Below are 17644 nucleotides of genomic sequence, written 5' to 3' on the forward strand. Positions count from 1 at the left end.
CCAAAATGCCGAAATGCCCACTAATGGCCAAGAACCCAAATCGGCCACTTGTGGCCAAAATGCCAAAAGGTTCACGAACGGCCAAAATGCCACAATAGCCACTTGTGGCCAAAATGACAAAACGGCCACTAGTGGTAAAAATGAAAATGAAAATTAAGTACGAAAATCAGGAAACCCTAAAACAGACAATTATTTCAGGATTAACCTGACTAATTCTTTCAGGATTAACCTGATTAACCGAGCGGCCAAAAATGTCAAAATGGTCACTATACTTTGATGAAAAGTCAGAGGAGTTCTTCCAAGGGGACAGCGAAAGTTTGTTTTAATTCACTCGTTTTTAATCATTAAGTAATTTATCTATTCATGTCCTTATCCATTTATTCATTTACAAACTATAACTGTAAAACTCGACTTTAACTACTGCTGTTAAAAAAATTCCAATATTTTTTGTGCTATTGCAGGTAACTTAGAGTTGCCTTGTGCTCCCAAAATGTGGATCAAGATAACGTCATTATCAAATATCACTAAACAGGGGAGTAAAGGAAAGAAAGTGAAATGCAGATTAATCTTAAACAAGTCATGCTTGAATGTAAGACATGCATCCCTCGAGGAAGGTAATCATTAAAAGACAAAAAATCCATTGTTTCAAGGACAGACTGCTTTGAAATCTAAAATACGAGAGCTAACCTCTTTGTTAGTTACATACATTGGCTTGCAGCTAATGCATACATTCCCTGATTGCATACGATGATCCTATAATTACTAAACTTTTATATGTCTATGAGTAAAGGAAAAAAAAGCTCCATGGGACTAGCCCCTAGCTCGATAATTAAAAAAAGTATTTAACAGTTTTTAAGGCTTGGAAGGCAGACCTATCGGAGGATCAGCTAGACTCCTTGCATCAAATATCAGATTTCTTACAGCCGACGACGTGATCGGAACCACTTACCTTCACCGACAGGTCGAAACTCAACAATTGTTACATGTCAACTACCTTGGCCTGATTGATCGTTTTAAACTATCAACTCTCATTCTCGGTCTATTTAATCAAAGTATTTATGCTGCGTTTTTTTTTTTTTTTTAAATTCAAACTCATTTTTCGACTGCTATTGAACTGCCCACACGTCTTGAACATCACTTGCATCAACCTGTGGGCTTTTCCCTGGGGATTTTTCACTGTTTACAGTTGGAAAAACGCCATCACTTAATGTCGGTCAAATTAAATTACCGAAGTACTATATAATGCTATTCTTTGAAGGACTGCATTTTGACTGCCCACACATTGCCGACACTACTTGGATTAACTTGTGAGGTCTTCTTCACAGAGTTTCCCTGATCTGCAGCAGAAGGACAAATGATGCTCATCTTTCTTTTTAAGCGCTCTCTAATCTGTAGATGTAAAGGCGACAAAATCTCAGTTGCTAGCCGCAAAAGTCTTTCTTTATGTCTAAAAACTTCACAATTCGTTTTGTGTACATCTTCATTATTGTATTGAACTCACCTGGCTGTTTCGCACACAATGAAGTAGGAAAATCAGGATACCCTAAAACAGACAATTATTTCAGAATTAACCCTTTTACAATCCGAGGTGAGAGAGGTTCGATCGTTTGGTATTCCTCTCAGCAATCATAATAAATATGGCGAAAGAATGAATTGATTGAAGCAAGTCACATATCTCGTGAGCCAATAAGAATGTCTCGTGTTGGGTAGATTAATTTGAATAGTCAGTATCATCTGACCACGGTTAAAGTGTCTGATCATGGTATTTAAGTAAGTGTTAAATGGATGACTAATATTTCACTATTAACCACGTTTTTTAAAAGCTCACCTGAGTAGAGTTGAAGATTGTGAAAATGTAAGCGAAAGCTTTGTGTAATGGTAACAAAAGACCGAAGACCCACGTGACACCCAGCAGTGGAATCATTACCGCACATGTTTTAATGCCAAGTCTGAAGAACGACAGAAATATCAGTAACAATAACCGTTTCTAAATCATAGTGCCTCATCGCCCAAGAATATCTAGGTTGGAAAATAGGCAAGTACTGTGACGCTAGATGAGGCAACTATTTCTTCACATTACTCGAGAAGTCTGTGTAGCAACTATTTATTATGTACCCTCCCCCGAGTTTAGTTTATGACAACTATTAGATAGCTGTTGAATTTGAAAACTAACCGTATCTGCTGCATATGGTTGTCTCTCCTTGTTGGTTGGATTAATGTACTCATCTCCTTCACGACTCGGGCGATTATCAAAATGTTGAGCTGAAAGAAGCACGAAATCTAAGATATATCATCGAAGAAGAAAAGTTTTATCCATCTTGTTACGAGCGTTTGAAAAAGTATAAGTGTGAACCCTTTTTAAGAGATTAAATACCCAGTGGTAAGCGGGCCTGCTCGCTCTGGTGCCTCTATAATGAGGACTAGAGAACCCTGTGCTGCGCCAGGGTATTACTTTGCTAATATACAGGGCAAGAGGAATCAATTCACAAATCTTCATGATTAAACTCAACCGCAAAGGACCAGAAAACTTCCCTGTGAGTTTCATGGTGAATGGATTCATATGACACATCCATTCCTTCGTACTGCGACGTCAGCACTAAGGAGGGTATCTTTAAAAAATACTGTGGAGTTTCAAAGACCGTAAACATTTTGTACGAGCAAGGGGTTGAAAATACAGATGAGGTATCAATTTATCACAAACTCACAACTTCAATGAAAGCCACAAATGTCACGAAGATCCAGATCAGGTTGTTAGTCGAGGACAGCCAGCAACTGGGAACGAGTATAAAAAAATTAATAGATGAAAATGAATTTGAGGCAAATAGCCCCTAGCTCCCCCCCCCCCCCAACCCCCCTGCATCAAAACATCCTTAAAGTGTAACAAAAATCAAACAAAATAAAACAAGACAGATTCAAGCCAAAGGAAAATTATGGAGAGAAAGAATGGAAGAGGCCTTAACGCCTGCAATATTTCATGAAATTCAGAATATTTGAATAAAAAGAGGGAGATGGAAAAAAAAGAAAGGGAAGAAACTACAACTGCAGTAGTTAAAATTTCGCATACTATTTTTCACTTGTAAAACTCTGAATTCCATCTTTTCCAGACGCTATGCTTAATGAAATGACCACCATGATTATTGGCAAACCTAAACAGAAGTAGAAGAAAGTCAGTGCAAGTCAAGAAATCATGCGTTCAATTTGAGACGATTTCAAAGAATAAAAATAACTTGCAACAAGATAAATAAAAATACCCCATGATATGACGTGATACATGTGCATCTTGGCGTTGATGTTGTAAACTTTCACAAGAAGCAGGTAGAAGTAAATTCCCTCAACCAACATCCAACAGAAGGCAGCCATCAGGAAATACTGCAGAAAAGCTGCTGCTGTGATACAAGAGGCCTGCAAGGAAGATAATAATTTTTCTCTGTTTTTAATGTTTTTTTTTTTTATTTCACAAAACATCTTTAAGCCTCTAAAAAGCAAATAAACTATAATAGATGAAAATGTCACCTACCGTATTTTCTGTGGCATTTATACCAGCGAGAAAGATTATTTGTCCAGTTCCGAGTGTTACAGAAAGACTTAAACGTATTTGCGACAGAGGCTGCCATATGTCTCTAGTGAAACAAGCAAGCAATGAAAAAATAAACAATCGAACAGAAAAAACAAAAACAAAAACAAAAACAAAAAACTCAGACATGACAGAAACAAAACAAGACAAGATAATCTTTGACAAGGTATTTTGTGTACTAGTTTCTCTTACTCGCTGTTGCTTGCCATTCAGCTTTTTATCGTTCGTTAAACTGCTATAATTATAATTATTACTACTATTTTTGTTTAATCTAATTTTTTATTTATCTTTTTTTTAGGCAAGTTGGTCTTACTTAAGCCCCAAAACCTTCAAGATTTTGTAGAGACTTAGCTCTTTATTCTTAAAGCACTTACGTGAGGAAGGAATATAGAATAATCGTCAAAAATAACCCGAGGATAGAAAGGCTTAATCCCACGTATGTGATCATTTCCAGAATGGTTTCGTCCTCCTCTGTGAGCTGTAAAGAGACATGAAGAGACATAGATATGTCGTTAATTAACCTAAACGAGCTGTATAACCAATGCTGAACATAAATTCATTACCCCTGGGCTGCCATTGTAGTCAACTAAGACAGCAAAATGAGTCAGATGATCGCAGCTGCAAACTGTTTCTTCTGAGTTGCTTTCAGATGCAACTACATAGCATCCTTTCTCTGAAAATTCACCTGAACTGAAAATGACAATAATACTAATAATAACGATGATAGTAATCATTTTATCTCTAATCGTATATAGGGATCCTTGTCGACGCTGGGGCTTGCCACGGCTTATCGCCCAGCGCCCAGCTATAGATTTGTTTTTATTCTGGGCATCGAAATGAAAATACTGCCGCATAATAATGATAACAATAACAGTAATAGCATTAATAATAATAATAATAATAATGATAATAATAATAATAATTGATTCATTTGATTTGCATTTGCAATCAGTTGATTTCTCTGCGATAATGATAATGACAATGACAATAATAATGATAATGATAATGATAATAATAATAATAATAAAAATAAAATACTGATGATATCATTAATAATAATATCAATAATAATAATGATGATAATGATAATAAGAACAAAAGTAATGATAATGATAAAATATAGAGATTAACCCGAATAACCATCGGGGTACCAGCAGTTTAATTTTCTGTCCTCCTTCCATGAGTTTATAACCTCTACACATCATCGAATACTTTCGATATTGACATCTGATGACATCTTTTCAGCTCCCTGTCTCTCATAAAGTCGTCTTTACATAATTCTTAAATAGAGTCGCTAAGCATTATTACAACCTAACTTAGGTGAAAAAAGAAAGCAAGCCAACAAGCAAAGATAACGAACAAGGAAAATGATGTAAATTAACAAATCAGTGAACATGTGATTATATTTCATAGAAGGACTCTATCAGCAATATTCATAAAAATAAGATTTAACAAATCAGTGGCTTCAATTTTAGAGCAAACAGATTGACCTTGACAGTCGTTTTCAGAACGTGGGGAAAGGTTCAAGGCTTTATCAAAATCGAGTGGGGAATCTTCGGACCTTCAAGAATAATATTCATAAAATATTTTTTCAAGATTTGAGATTCAAGATCCAATTACTTCTGGAACTGGGTAAATGATACTTTCCAGCTGTTACCTTTCAGTTAAGCTACTCCAGAACATACATTTCCTCTTTCCTTCATGGACCTAATTAAAGAATAGATGTTATCTCTTTGGAATAGTTAACACAACATAAAACAATTCATACTAAAATTGTTCTTGTTCCTACATTTAGGTTTCTGAACTTTAAGATGACATTCTCTTGCAATTTTTCTGGTCTTGGATCCATTGCCACAGCCATTATCCCAGAGTCCAAATACCTATAGAGAAAATAGAATTTAAGCATGAACCTGATTAATTTTGACCATAGTATTTCTTTTAGGAGCGTTTACAAAACAGTGTTACTTTAAAGATTCTTTATTAGACGCTGAAAAAGTCATCGACTTACAGGAATAATCATTCTTTCAATAGAATTTGAAAATTGATGACCTTGTTAGTTAAACGAATCGAGTTTCTTTTTTGTTTCTTTTTGTTGGAAGGCACATTTGGTTCAGAAACTTAGGCAAGTACCCTCACCTTGTGTTGCCTGTTGTGATTGTGAAGGGTTGATCTATAAATAGTACTTCATGAAGATCCTTGTGCAGTATCCCAGCAACGACTGATACTAAAAAAGGAAAAAGGAAACAAAATTGGGCTAAGAAAATTATATCATGAACTCCATGGAAAACTCATAACAATAATAATGATAATGATAATAATTAAAATAACAATCTTTATTTAGCAATAGTTTCCTTAAAATCCTTTACAATACAAAATATTAACAGCGTAAAAAACGATCCAAAATAACTCCCTTTCGGCTCACATCTACTCCTTTCTTTTTTTTTTTTTTGTCAAATTGTTTGGAAAACTATAAGTAACGGAGTGAAATCTGAACAGATTCAACATCTAATAATCTGATAAGTAAAAGCATATCTAAAACTATACAGAGAAGAGAAAGGTGAATGGCAAATCTAGAACCCTATATATAAGCCTGCTAAAAAATCATTGAACAGTGTCAATGGCTCCCTCGGCAGCTGCGATTTCAACGTCACAATTATTATAGTGATACGCAGCACGTCGCTTCACCCGCGATCCTCGAAGGCAAACTAAGGCCGACCGAAGGAGGGCAAATAATGTCTTTGCTCGGATCCAGGAAATTATTTTGCGAGTATCGTTCCCCTTTCTTAGCAGCTGTCGGCTCGGCCAATCGGCTGTGGCATCTTTCTTATGCATTCCATCCCCATCCCTTCCGTAATTGTAAATACGAGCGGCGTAAACGAGCCATGCTCAACATCCAACACTCTCCTTGAGTACAGCCGCTTCTTGTCGTTTTCATGGATGCGATTAATCTGCTGCGGTTCCTGGTCCTTGTAAGACTCGGCATTAGGGTGGCAAACCCTAACATCGAAGAACGCCGAGCTCTGGGGATCCCAGAAGCCACGCGCCCGAACGTCCAATCTTGCTTCTTGTGCTCTATTAGATCCTCTGCTGAGTTGTTCTTCAGTGATGTCTTGGAGAACTGGCTCGACCTCGACATCGGTACAGACTATACTCAAAATGTCTGCCTCGAGGTCTCTCAACTCATTGTGCCGTTGGATAACAATGCCCCCTCGTTTACAAATCATTGTGTGGTCTACTGTTATTATAATGATAATAATAATAATAATAATAATAATAATAATGGCAGGACAGAGTCCCCAACACCGAGGTCCTTGGGCGAGCCGACATGCCTAGCATCTCTACACTACTCATCCAAAGACGCTTACGGTGGCTTGGCCATGTACACCGTATGGACCCCGGTCGCTTGCCAAGACAAATCCTTTATGGGGTACTGCGAGAGGGCGTCCGACGCACGGGCCGACCACTCCTTCGCTTCAAGGACGTTTGCAAGCGTGACCTGCAACTCACTGAAATCATCCCCAACACCTGGGAGATCCTTGCGTCAGACCGGAATGCCTGGCGTCGGGGTGTGAAGGACGGGGCTCACAGGGCTGAGATGAAGGCCAGGGCCGAGGCGACTATCAAGAGGGGGACGAGAAAGAAACGTCAAAGATCAGATCAAGAGGCCACCAATTACATCTGTTCCAGCTGCAACAAAGATTGCCACTCAAGAATCGGGCTTTTGAGCCACTCAAGAGCCCACCAACACTGATGCGCTGACCATCGCCTCTCCGAGACGAGGATGCCACTAAAAAAAAATAATAATAATAATAGTAATAAGTAATCGTTTTGAGGATACTAAAGAAAAGAAATGGCAGGGAAAACAGATGACGGCTCATTGACAGTGAGTGCTTTTCCTGGATGACGGAATGGCGCGCGGCACCAACGCACACGATAGCCGGGATAATGGAGGTATACGAGCAGTTACTTCCAACTAAGCTGTACAACTCAACGAAAACCAAGACAACCGATGATCCCGATGTAGATGCAGGATGTGTGGCTGGAAAGGCCCAGGAGTCTGTTGCCCATGTGTTGTTAGGGTATAGTGCTCTGGCACAAACAAAGTATTTGGCGAGACACAACAAACCACTGAAAATACTCTTTTTTGAGTTGCTGAAAAACTACCAACTAATCGAGGTGATACCTCCTTGGTACTCTGCAACACAGCCAAAGCCCTTATATGAGAGCGAACAAGCGACAGTGTATTGGGATGTTCCGGTTTATGCGGCTCACACAGAACTGCACGCGAACCTAGTAGACACGAAGATTGTGGACAAGGAAAATCAGATCGTCACCCTCTTAGAGATGAGTTTCCCCTGGGTGGAGAATAGAGAACAGGAAGAGAAGTAGAAAACTCTCAAGTACGCCCCACTACGTTGGGAGTTGAAGCAGTAATACCCGGGGTACAAGATCAACCAAGTGAACGTTATAATCGATGTTTTGGGGGGCTACACCAATGAGCTGTACAGTAGTGTTAGGGATTTGCTAGGAGCAGAACGAAGTAGAGAATGCCTGAGAAGGATGCAGAAGTCCGTGCTGAGTAGTAGCTTAAACATTGCGAGATCTTTCAAGGTCTTGAGGTGAACAGTATTAGAAATTCAAAATCGTTCAATTTTTTTAAAAAAATATTTAAAGACGTACTTATTTAAAGAAGCTTTTAGTTCTTAAATATCGAATTACATTAGATATATAATATATATTTTTGTACTTAAACTACACTATTATACATTTAAGTATTGTTTCATGCTTAGCGTGCGTCTATCGAGTTATGGATGCACACGGGGAGTTTGGAGAGCACGAGAGAAGCGTAAGAGTTGCTCGAACCGCAGCCGAGAGCAACTCTAGCTTCTTGAGTGATCTCAAAACTTCCCAAGTGCATCCTTAACTCGATAGACGCACTGCTAAAAGCATGAAACAATTCTTTTATAACATACGACAACAATTTGGGCACTGAAAGACGTTTCGTTTTTTTGATTGATTACAAAGTTCTCACAGTGCAGTATAAAGGCGTTCATTGGCTGGTTATAAACACACCACAATCGCTTCAGCGACAGTTGAACGGAACGCTTCATCTAATTTCTAAAATTGTCAATGAAAAAGTCGTCTCTTACAAAGTGAGTGAATTTCTTTAAACCTAACAAAGTCAAAGTGCCCACAAGGTTTGGTAAACAAGCTTGGTTGGTAAAAGTCAAAGACCAGAAGTAGTGGGATTTGCATTTTTGGAAACGATGTTCGCATTGCCGTGTACAGTGCAATTATTGCCGAAGACGGACTCCGCGAAATTTGCATTCTTGTCGTGAGCCACCACGACACTGTTATTTTGACGGACAGTAGTACTGGTGAAAGAGGACTCGGTTGTGCCGTTGACAAGGCTGTTTGACAGGACCTCACTGCAACTGCGAAGCTTGGATGTGGATGGGTACGTGTTGTAATGAGCAAATCTTTGCTCATTTCTGTGACCGGAGATCGCCATGATGTGCCTGTTTGGAATTCCTGCATTAGACCACAAAGTTATGGCTGTCACCCTGACGCTGTGCTTGGTGTAAAGCCTCGACAAGGATGCTGCTTCGCTAATGTTTCTCATTATGGAGTCGAGCGAGTTAACTCCGACTGAACGCGCTTCGTACCAGATGTTCTCGTCAAAACTCCAGTTCTTTCCTGGATATTGGAAAAACGACTCGCTCTTCGGGTTTAATTTGGACATGTACAATTTCAAAGCCTTGCAGCCGTCATTCACGTCGTCTGTTTCGTACATTCGGGCCAACTTTTCGGTGCTTGAAGCGTCGGCAATTCCACCAGGATGATTTTTGGTAGCTTCATCGTGCGCCATCGTCGCGAAGTTGCGGCCGGTTGGCTCCACTTCAAACTTTAAGCTGATTGTTTTCAGGGTCTTCAGACCCTCTCGACCTCTTCTGCAAAAGAAGAGGAAGAAATGGAACCACACGTTACGGAGCAGAGAAAGTGGGCTGCTCAAGGCGAGAACTTGCGAGGATTTTAGCCGCAGCAAATCTTCGTTTTCAATCGCCGGTTTGTGTTTTACGTTTTCTTTTCCCTGACGCTTCAAGCTGACAACTGTCACATTCCGCATTTCGTTTGGCCTTTTAAATCTTAGATCAGAAGTTAGCTTTAGGCCTTTGTTCAGTGGCACTGCATTCAGATATCTTTCAATGCCGTGACGAAAACCAAGGAAAGTAAATTTGCCGTACACATCTCCGGATTTATTTCTGTCCTCTGCGTAGAATCTGCGAAGGTTTGTATCTAGTTGGCCAGGCGACATTCGTTCTAGCAGTGTCTGTATTTTTTCTCACTACACCAAGCTAAATTAAGGAAGGAAATAATGGTAATACCATTAAGTTTATAGATAATGCGTGACTGCTGTTTTTAAATAACCTTGTTTCATTGTAGATGTAAAATGTTGGCGTCTCCGATTGTTTTGTTGATTTTGTAATTAAATGGTTTTCGGTAGGTTTAACAAATGTAACAGAAAAAACGTCGTCAAAAGAGACGTTTACGTTGAAAAGTTGCCAAAGACCAATTTGTAGTCTTCTTAGTTCTTGCTGAATGTCTTTCAGCTAAAATTTTCTCCAGCTCCTGTTCCGATAAATTCCGGAAACGGGCCTGTTGTGCTTCGTTTTCGTTGTGCTTGTTGCCTTGACTACTTACGGGAAGGTCGAAAGCCAAAGAAAAGTTTGGTTGATTATCCATTTACCGATAATGCTTTCCGAAACCTTAACTAAAAAAACTCATACCACGGAAATTTTGCAACCATTTTGAAACTGCACACGTCATTTTTATTGAGCACGGCCGTGCGTACATAAAGATTTTGATCCTGATGACGCAATAGGAATTAGATAGGACAAGCACGCACTATGTTATAATTAACAATTATTCCACGAGCGCGCGTTGGATATGAGATGATAGATAGCCAACGAGGCGCGTAGCGCCGGTTGGCTATAATCATCTCATATCCAACAAGCGCGACTGGAATAATTGTTTTATTAAAAACGTTAAATTAAATTAAATATTATTCCATTTTTAGCTCCCTTTCAATTTTAATCTGACAGGTACGCTTGCCATATTTGTAGATTATGGTATATTGGCTGATATACCATAATGGCTAAGCCAATAAAAAGTCTTGAATTACATTATCCAATGATCTAGTTTTTAATAATTAACAATTATTCCACTCGCGCTTGTTGGATATGAGATGATAGATAGCCAACGAGGCGCTTAGCGCTGAGTTGGCTATAATCATCTCATATCCAACAAGCGCGAGTGGAATAGTTGTTTTATTAAAAACGCCCCCAAGAAATTATTATTTACTAAGACGAACCTGGATTTTTTTGCTCCCTTTTGATTTTAAGCTGACGCGTACGCTTAACATATTTGTAGATTATGGTATATTGGCTCATATACCATAATGGCTAAGCCAATAAAAAGTCTTGAATTGCATTATCCAATGATCCAGTTTTTAATAATATAAGTTAATTTATAAAAAAATTTATAGTAATAGCAATATACTCGCAACATTAGGAACTTTTAGGGTTTTGTTTATTTAGTTATTTATTTAACGACTTTCTTTTAACTATGTATAGAATTTGAAATTGATTTATGTATTCGACAATTTAAGTAGTATATTTTCTGTAAATTTGTACACAGAGCTAGCTACGGTTTCGCTTCCTACAGCTCTAATGTTTTCTTTTTTTTTTTTTTTTCTTTTAATCTGGCATCCAGATGTGTATAACTACCATAATAATAACAACAACAATAATGATAATAATGCTAATAATAATAACAATAATAATAATAATAATAATAATAATAATAATAATAATAATACTAACAATTATAAAACTAATAACGTTAACAAACAGATAGAGCTCACAGACAGATACCCCGGGTACAAGATCATTCAATATTTAACGATTGGTTCATGCTTTAGCGTGCTCTTGCGAGCTATGGAGCAGGCGGGAAGATTGAAGAGCACGAAAGAAGCGTAAGAGTTACCCGAGGTCGGAAAATTGTCTTTGTTTTGGGACTGGGGGGCCGAGTCTCTGTTTGTATACATTATTGTTGCAAAGTATATTATTTTTCCCCGCGCTAACAATTGCCGGTTGAGCGAAAAAAAATATTTCTGGCGAAGCGAATTACTCACCCTATCAGCGTGCAGTATCGGGATTTTGAGCACGCTTACTTATAATGAATTGGATTGCGCGGCTCTGCTAGCTATGTTTTAAAGTATAATAATAGATGTCCTTGGTGGTTGCTCAAGAGAAGTCGAGCAGCATATCAAATAAATGGTGGTAGCCTATAGGGAATCTATCTTCGGACAGATGCAGAAGGCCGTCCTGACAAGTTCACTTCGTATTGCAAGAACCTTTAAGCTGAGTCACTAGATACTACATATGAACAACGAAATTGATTCCATAGAACATTATTGAACATTAAGACATGAATTATTTTTACTCACTTATATTTCTAATGTATATAAAGATCCTAGTAGACTCTCTGGCTGGCCACGGCTTATCGCCCAGCGACAGCTATAGTTTTGTTTTTATCTGGGTTTCCAGATGTATATACTGCCGCATATGAATAATGCTAACAGACTAAAGCTTATATAAGCCAAAGAGTGAATCTGTCCTCAATTTCTCCAGCGCTTAATTCATATTTTTTTAACTAAAATCTTAAAGCTTAAGATACAAAACGGCATTTCTATAAATATCTTACTTATTTACAATCAGGTGTGGATGAAATTGCCGGTTCCTTACTTTATTTGAATGGACAAAATTTAAGCTGCTATTCACACTTAAGAATAATTTAAAATCAAAAGCAATTAGAATAGATTGTGCAAACCAACAAAAAAAACTGCTATATGTCAGTAGATGTATTTCAAAACTGCAAAAACTTGGAGAGGAAAAAAATGCATTGTATTAGCATATCGAAGATTTGAAAGGTCAGTAAATACAAACCGTTGTTTGCAAAATTTGCAGAGGATAATTTCATGTTCGCTGGCAGTCCTTTTTTTCCAAGGTAGAGGTCGCCAGCATTTTGGCGGTAGGCTTTTTGTATAGCTAGCACTGACGGCGAAAAAGAAAAAAAATGACGAAATTAAGAATAGCAGATTTTTGAAAAAATGTCTTTCGCATTAGTCTGAAAGTAACCGTAATCCTAAAATAATACTCATGCTTGTTTGACTGTTTTTTACTTTTATATATATATTCTATCGGAAAGTACAATCCTTTACAGATCACTAAGACATCGAAAATAAAAAGTTTAAATGCCTTTAATCATTTTAATCGCCGGAAAAAATAATCCACTGTGGAAAGTTTTTAGTCAATGGAATGAACAGATGAATCTGAAATGACACTTATCAACAATTCATTACATCATCAAAGCGGACGGACCATTTTGTATATCAGCCAACTAGTCAATGGATTAACAAACAATTACATTATTACAAATCTGAATATATCATTGCCCTGACTTACCTAGTTTTTGGCTATCGATCTTCACTGAAGAATTCGTGTCAGTCAAATGGTACTTGCCAAAATTAAGGGCAAATTCCTCCAGAGCGACTGCTGCACTGAAAATGGATTTTCTTGTCATTTCGATCTCTTCTTTGCGTTTTGAAATGGTTTGAATACTGGTGATGAAGTTTTCAAAAACCCTTATAGCCTCCTGTAACAGCATGAAATTTTTTTGTTAAAGTAAGATGCTAAACATTTGCACCCGTGCGAGTTAAACAAAGGATTTGAGTTTCTCATGAGTATTAGACCCGCAGACCCCCTCATTATAGTCGGATTTTCTTACAAAAGATTTTTACGAAACTTTTACCGGCGCAATATGTTAGGAAGGACATATTTCTTCTATTCCTAGTAAGATTATAATAAAATAGATAAGGAAATGAATAAGGATGACCAACTGGTGTCCAAGAACTCGCCCAAGCAAGAAGTCGAAACATCCTCTTTAGGGATCAGTTTTCCACTTATGCCAGTTCATGTCATAACAGTGATAATACTGACAAAGCTGACGATTGTAATATATAGTAATCACAATAGTAATGCAATATGATGATAATGGTGATGAGGACGACGATGAGGATAATAATTCAGACCCGTTTGAACTCCTTAAAAAAAAAAAGAAAAAGAAAAAAAGGAAGAAATAGAATGAGCTCGAGTTTTTCCGCCGCCATCATACAGATGTAGGAGCTACTTTGGACGTTTTTGAAGCTTAAGAACTAATTCAATGCATTTGTCATTCTTTCTAGTCATTTTTCATGTTATCTACAGTTATAAAAAAAAAAGAAATAAATAAACTCATACCATCATGGAACTGATTCCACTAATTTCTATTCCATCAAGTTCAGAGAAATAATTATTCACCTGAAGTAAGGAAAGAAAAAAACGTTGACGAATAGCAGACTACGTGAATTATAGATAAAAAAGTTAAGAGAAGATATCACTTGCCAGATTCTTAATCGCTGCCAACGTCGATGACGATGTCCTTAGCGATGGAGAGGTTGACGATGATGCTGCTGTCGTCATCATTACTAACAATAGTGATGATGATGGAGATGGCATTAATGACGACAAAACAGCTGATGTTTTGGCTGCTGCTGCTACTGGTGATGACGCTGATGCTGACAACGATAATGATGATGATGATAATGATAATGCAGTTGCTGATGCTGCTGCGTCTGATATTGCTGTTGCCAGCTTTGATAATAAAAAATATTTTGATGCGGTTGATGAAGATGCTTCTGCTGCTAATGATGATTGTGATGATGGTGAGGGAAATGGTAATGGTGAGATTATTGATAGCGGTGATTGCGTCGATGATTGGCGCAGAGCTGAGAGATGAAGAAAATTTTCATTCTTAAAATAAAATTGACACTCAAAAACCCTAATTAAGTGTAACGAAGTTAGAGTATGGCAATTTAAAAGATATTATTCTATTTATAGAATCTTAAGCAACTCATGTATTTAGTACCTACTGAACTAATTGTACTCACTCCAAGCTTCTGTTCCTTGCCCTGCTGAAATTTTAGTTGCGCAAAGAAGAATTCCGGTAGACGCAACGACATTCGACGTGTATAAATTTGAAGTGCTGTAGATACTATTTGCATATCTGGTGCATGTGCAGCTATTTTCGTTTTGACAAGATTGATAGAGTATCGTACTAAGAGGCAGTGTGTCATAGGACGACATGAGACTTCCACAACATTCACCATTTCCAGAGCATACAAGCTGATCCTGAGAACTGATTGGCCAGGTTCTAGTCATGTGACATGCGTCAGCTTTGCACGTCTGTGCACAGTTATCAGCGGTACAGCGCATATTGCACACATTTCCAGTGTCGCATGTCTGTTTTTTACAACCGCCTCCGCTACATTCCATATTACATGTTTTGGCCTGGCAAGTTTGTTCACAATGCTGTCTACTACATCCCAGATGCATTTTGCATTCTTCCACCTTGCCTTCGCATTTCTGTATTTTACACCCGCCTCTGCTACAATTCATTTCACATTTTTTTGTAGCCTTGCAAGTCTGTTGACAATCCTTTCCGTTACATCCCAGATGCATTTTACATTCTTTTACTTGATCTTCGCAGTTTTGTCCTTTACAACCGCCTCCGAAACATTTCAGAACACATGTATCAGCCTTGCCAGTGCGTTCTTCACAATCCTTTTCGCTGCATTCCATACTACAAAAACAATGACCATTGCGGAAATTCTGAAGAATTTCATGAAATGCGTACGGTCTACACTTATCTGGATCGCAAGCGTCAGGGCCAAGCCCAATACCTAAAGAAACAAATTGCAATAGGGATAATACTGATAGAGATAGTTCCGACAATTACAAAGCGAATATATCAGAAATCGCAAATTAATTCATAGACAAGGTACTGATTTATACAAACACTAGCAGATTGTTAGCAACTTTTTTATAACATAACCAAAGTAAAGCGCGCTTTGATTGGTCAATTCATCGTCCACCGTTTGCTCACGGGTTTACGCTGTTGACCTGAGCAAATGTAAAGACTAGTTATCCGAGCGCACTTGTTTCTTCTGGTCACGTAACATTAGTTAATTTAAAGAAAACTCTTTTGCTATAATGTATCAATGTTATGTTATAAAACAAATAGTAAACGCCACACTGTACACTATTGAGTTATGGAGGCACTGGGGAGGTCTGCTTAGCACTCAAGAAGCTAGATGTCGCTCTCGGCTATCGCCTCCCGCGACCCTTACGCTTCTTTCGTGCTTAGCAACCTCCCGCGTGCATCCATAGCTCAGTAGTGTTCGCTTTGGTGTTTACCACTGCTTAATTTTTAATGTACAAGAGTTATTATCCTGTATTTTATCCGATATCGCATCTCTTATACCATTCTTCTATGGATGCAATATCTCTGGGTTTTAGATGGGTCAAACGTGATTTCTCTAGTAGATATCTAGGAATTATAACCTTTTGAGCGTCCACAGGAAATTGCGCCAAAATGCTGATTACTTGTACAACAAAAGTACTTTTATGTTTCTTTTGATAGCAAAGCAATTACGCTTAAGAAAGAGAACTTTTTTTTGAAAGTATAAGAACTAGATACCTTAACACAAACCACTACGTTAAAAACAAAGGATCAAATAGGCAGAATATAGCTCAGCACGTGCTTATAAAACTTTGTTACATTTCTCAGCAATCCTCTGCAAAACAAACAACGTTTGATTTGCGTGGACTCTGAACAAAAAGCCTAACAGCAAATTATCTAAGCCGATTTGGAATCCAAGGAGGCTCACATATGTTGCGCGGAAGTCGAAGCGTGGCGTCGCTAAAGGTTCTTGAAGGCTCTTTGAAACGGTTTCAACACTTGACCAACATTCGTTTGAAAAAGTTGTGCGGCGGCCTTTTTAAAGGCCTTACAAAGGTCTTCGAAAGACTTACAAAGGAAAAGTTGAATCAATGTCCAATGAATGTTTAAGCCGATTAAACCTGATGCAACACTGAGTGAAATCCGACTTAGTGCCTGATGATGATACTCGGTTAACCGGCGCCCTTAATTACATCCCCTATATGTTGGCTTTGCTTCCTGAAGAAAGCCTTTGTGGGTAAGCTCTCACAAAGCATAAAATAATTTAAAACCATTCTAATTTCTAGGTCTCTGTTTTCACCTTATTTCTTTTCGAAGACTAGTCGCCCGACAGCCATATATAACCTCGACTCCTCGGAATACAATTATCACATACGCTGAATTAATTCAACCCTTTAAAGATAACTTTAGTACTCACTCAACAGGGTTATCGACAACAGGAGTATTCCCAACAACTGGGAGCAGCATCTCGTCGTCATCATTTCCTTCCGTTATGTGAATTGAGTTCCTGTCAGCTGAACCAAACGCAACCTTCAGTAACTGTAGATCGGTTCAAAATATCTTTTGCTGATATAAATGCACGGCTTTTGAGAATTTTCTTTTCAGGAATATTTAAAGTTCAGTCACCTACTGTTGTTTTGAGTTAGAAGCAGCGGTTTAATCAGCTCTGGCATATGACGCGGGAAGTTGACTGTTATGCAAATTACTGAGGTCGGGTCTCTCTGCTGAACTCTTGTGAAAATAAGCCTTTACACTAAAATAAAAATAACAAAAGCCATGAAATTGACATTTACAGAAAATGTTTCATTCGAATTGTAATTGTGGTATGGGATTCGCAAAACATAACGAAAAACAGAACGTTTTTCAATAGTACAGCCTTAGGCTAAAGATATTTGTGGTTTTTTTTTTTTTTGACAGGTTTTACTTAGTTTCCATGTCACATTTAATCACTGACAGTTGTCATCTTTGTTTATCTAGCCCGTTGACATCGAAGTAACGTTTTTCTTCGGAGCGCTGGCATCACGAAAATTCCCTTGAAGCAATTACATCTCCACTTGCAATAATTCTGTGGTAATAAAAACTTTTTTTGTTGGGTTTTTCTATTGTTCGTCACCAAGTGGTGCAGAGCGGTAGATCTAACCTGCGTATGCCACGCACTAGAGGGTGATA

The 17644-nt window shown here is 38.1% G+C and overlaps 3 protein-coding genes across 4 annotated transcripts; all 3 read right to left on the reverse strand.

Annotated features, from left to right (window-relative positions):
* Positions 1-305: 305 nt before the first annotated feature.
* Positions 306-13993, reverse strand: LOC148736868 (adhesion G protein-coupled receptor D1-like). The gene is made up of 16 exons (XM_088751041.1): positions 13936-13993; positions 13102-13291; positions 12583-12690; positions 5711-5798; positions 5364-5454; positions 5232-5281; positions 4138-4264; positions 3949-4052; positions 3518-3620; positions 3252-3402; positions 3065-3146; positions 2706-2772; positions 2174-2262; positions 1829-1949; positions 1502-1543; positions 306-1389 (listed from the first exon to the last, which is right to left on the reverse strand). The coding sequence occupies exons 1-16, from the start codon at positions 13939-13941 to the stop codon at positions 1246-1248; spliced, it is 1563 nt and encodes a 520-aa protein (XP_088607167.1). The 5' UTR covers positions 13942-13993; the 3' UTR covers positions 306-1245.
* LOC148736869 (uncharacterized) lies at positions 8516-10422 on the reverse strand. Its single transcript, XM_088751044.1, has one exon. The coding sequence runs from the start codon at positions 9888-9890 to the stop codon at positions 8802-8804; it is 1089 nt and encodes a 362-aa protein (XP_088607170.1). The 5' UTR covers positions 9891-10422; the 3' UTR covers positions 8516-8801.
* Positions 13994-14043: 50 nt separating the features above from the next.
* On the reverse strand, positions 14044-17380 carry LOC148736870 (uncharacterized). Of its 2 annotated transcripts, none has more exons than XM_088751042.1 (3): positions 16893-17380; positions 14625-15416; positions 14044-14462 (listed from the first exon to the last, which is right to left on the reverse strand). In XM_088751042.1, the coding sequence occupies exons 1-3, from the start codon at positions 16954-16956 to the stop codon at positions 14059-14061; spliced, it is 1260 nt and encodes a 419-aa protein (XP_088607168.1). In that variant the 5' UTR covers positions 16957-17380; the 3' UTR covers positions 14044-14058. The 2 variants fall into 2 exon arrangements, with proteins under 2 accessions (XP_088607168.1, XP_088607169.1); XM_088751043.1 differs by lacking the exon at positions 16893-17380 and adding an exon at positions 16776-16882.
* Between the last annotated feature and the right edge of the window lie 264 nt (positions 17381-17644).

This window comes from Stylophora pistillata, chromosome 2 (assembly GCF_964205215.1).
Source record: "Stylophora pistillata chromosome 2, jaStyPist1.2, whole genome shotgun sequence".
Classification (NCBI taxonomy): Eukaryota; Metazoa; Cnidaria; class Anthozoa; order Scleractinia; family Pocilloporidae; genus Stylophora; species Stylophora pistillata.

What these genes read in the sequence shown, in the direction of transcription:
- LOC148736869 (XM_088751044.1), bottom strand. Translation starts at nt 9,890, where the DNA reads ATGTCGCCTGGCCAACTAGATACAAACCTTCGCAGATTCTACGCAGAG.
- LOC148736868 (XM_088751041.1), bottom strand. An exon ending in AGTTTTACAAGTGAAAAATA is followed by an intron (nt 2,773 to 3,064) that starts GTATGCGAAATT and finishes ACTCGTTCCCAG; the next exon opens with TTGCTGGCTGTCCTCGACTA. An exon ending in CAATCTTCAACTCTACTCAG is followed by an intron (nt 1,544 to 1,828) that starts GTGAGCTTTTAA and finishes TGTCTGTTTTAG; the next exon opens with GGTATCCTGATTTTCCTACT.
- LOC148736870 (XM_088751042.1), bottom strand. Translation starts at nt 16,956, where the DNA reads ATGATGACGACGAGATGCTGCTCCCAGTTGTTGGGAATACTCCTGTTG. An exon ending in GTTGTCGATAACCCTGTTGA is followed by an intron (nt 15,417 to 16,892) that starts GTGAGTACTAAA and finishes TTGTTTCTTTAG; the next exon opens with GTATTGGGCTTGGCCCTGAC. An exon ending in GCAAGGAACAGAAGCTTGGA is followed by an intron (nt 14,463 to 14,624) that starts GTGAGTACAATT and finishes TTCATCTCTCAG; the next exon opens with CTCTGCGCCAATCATCGACG.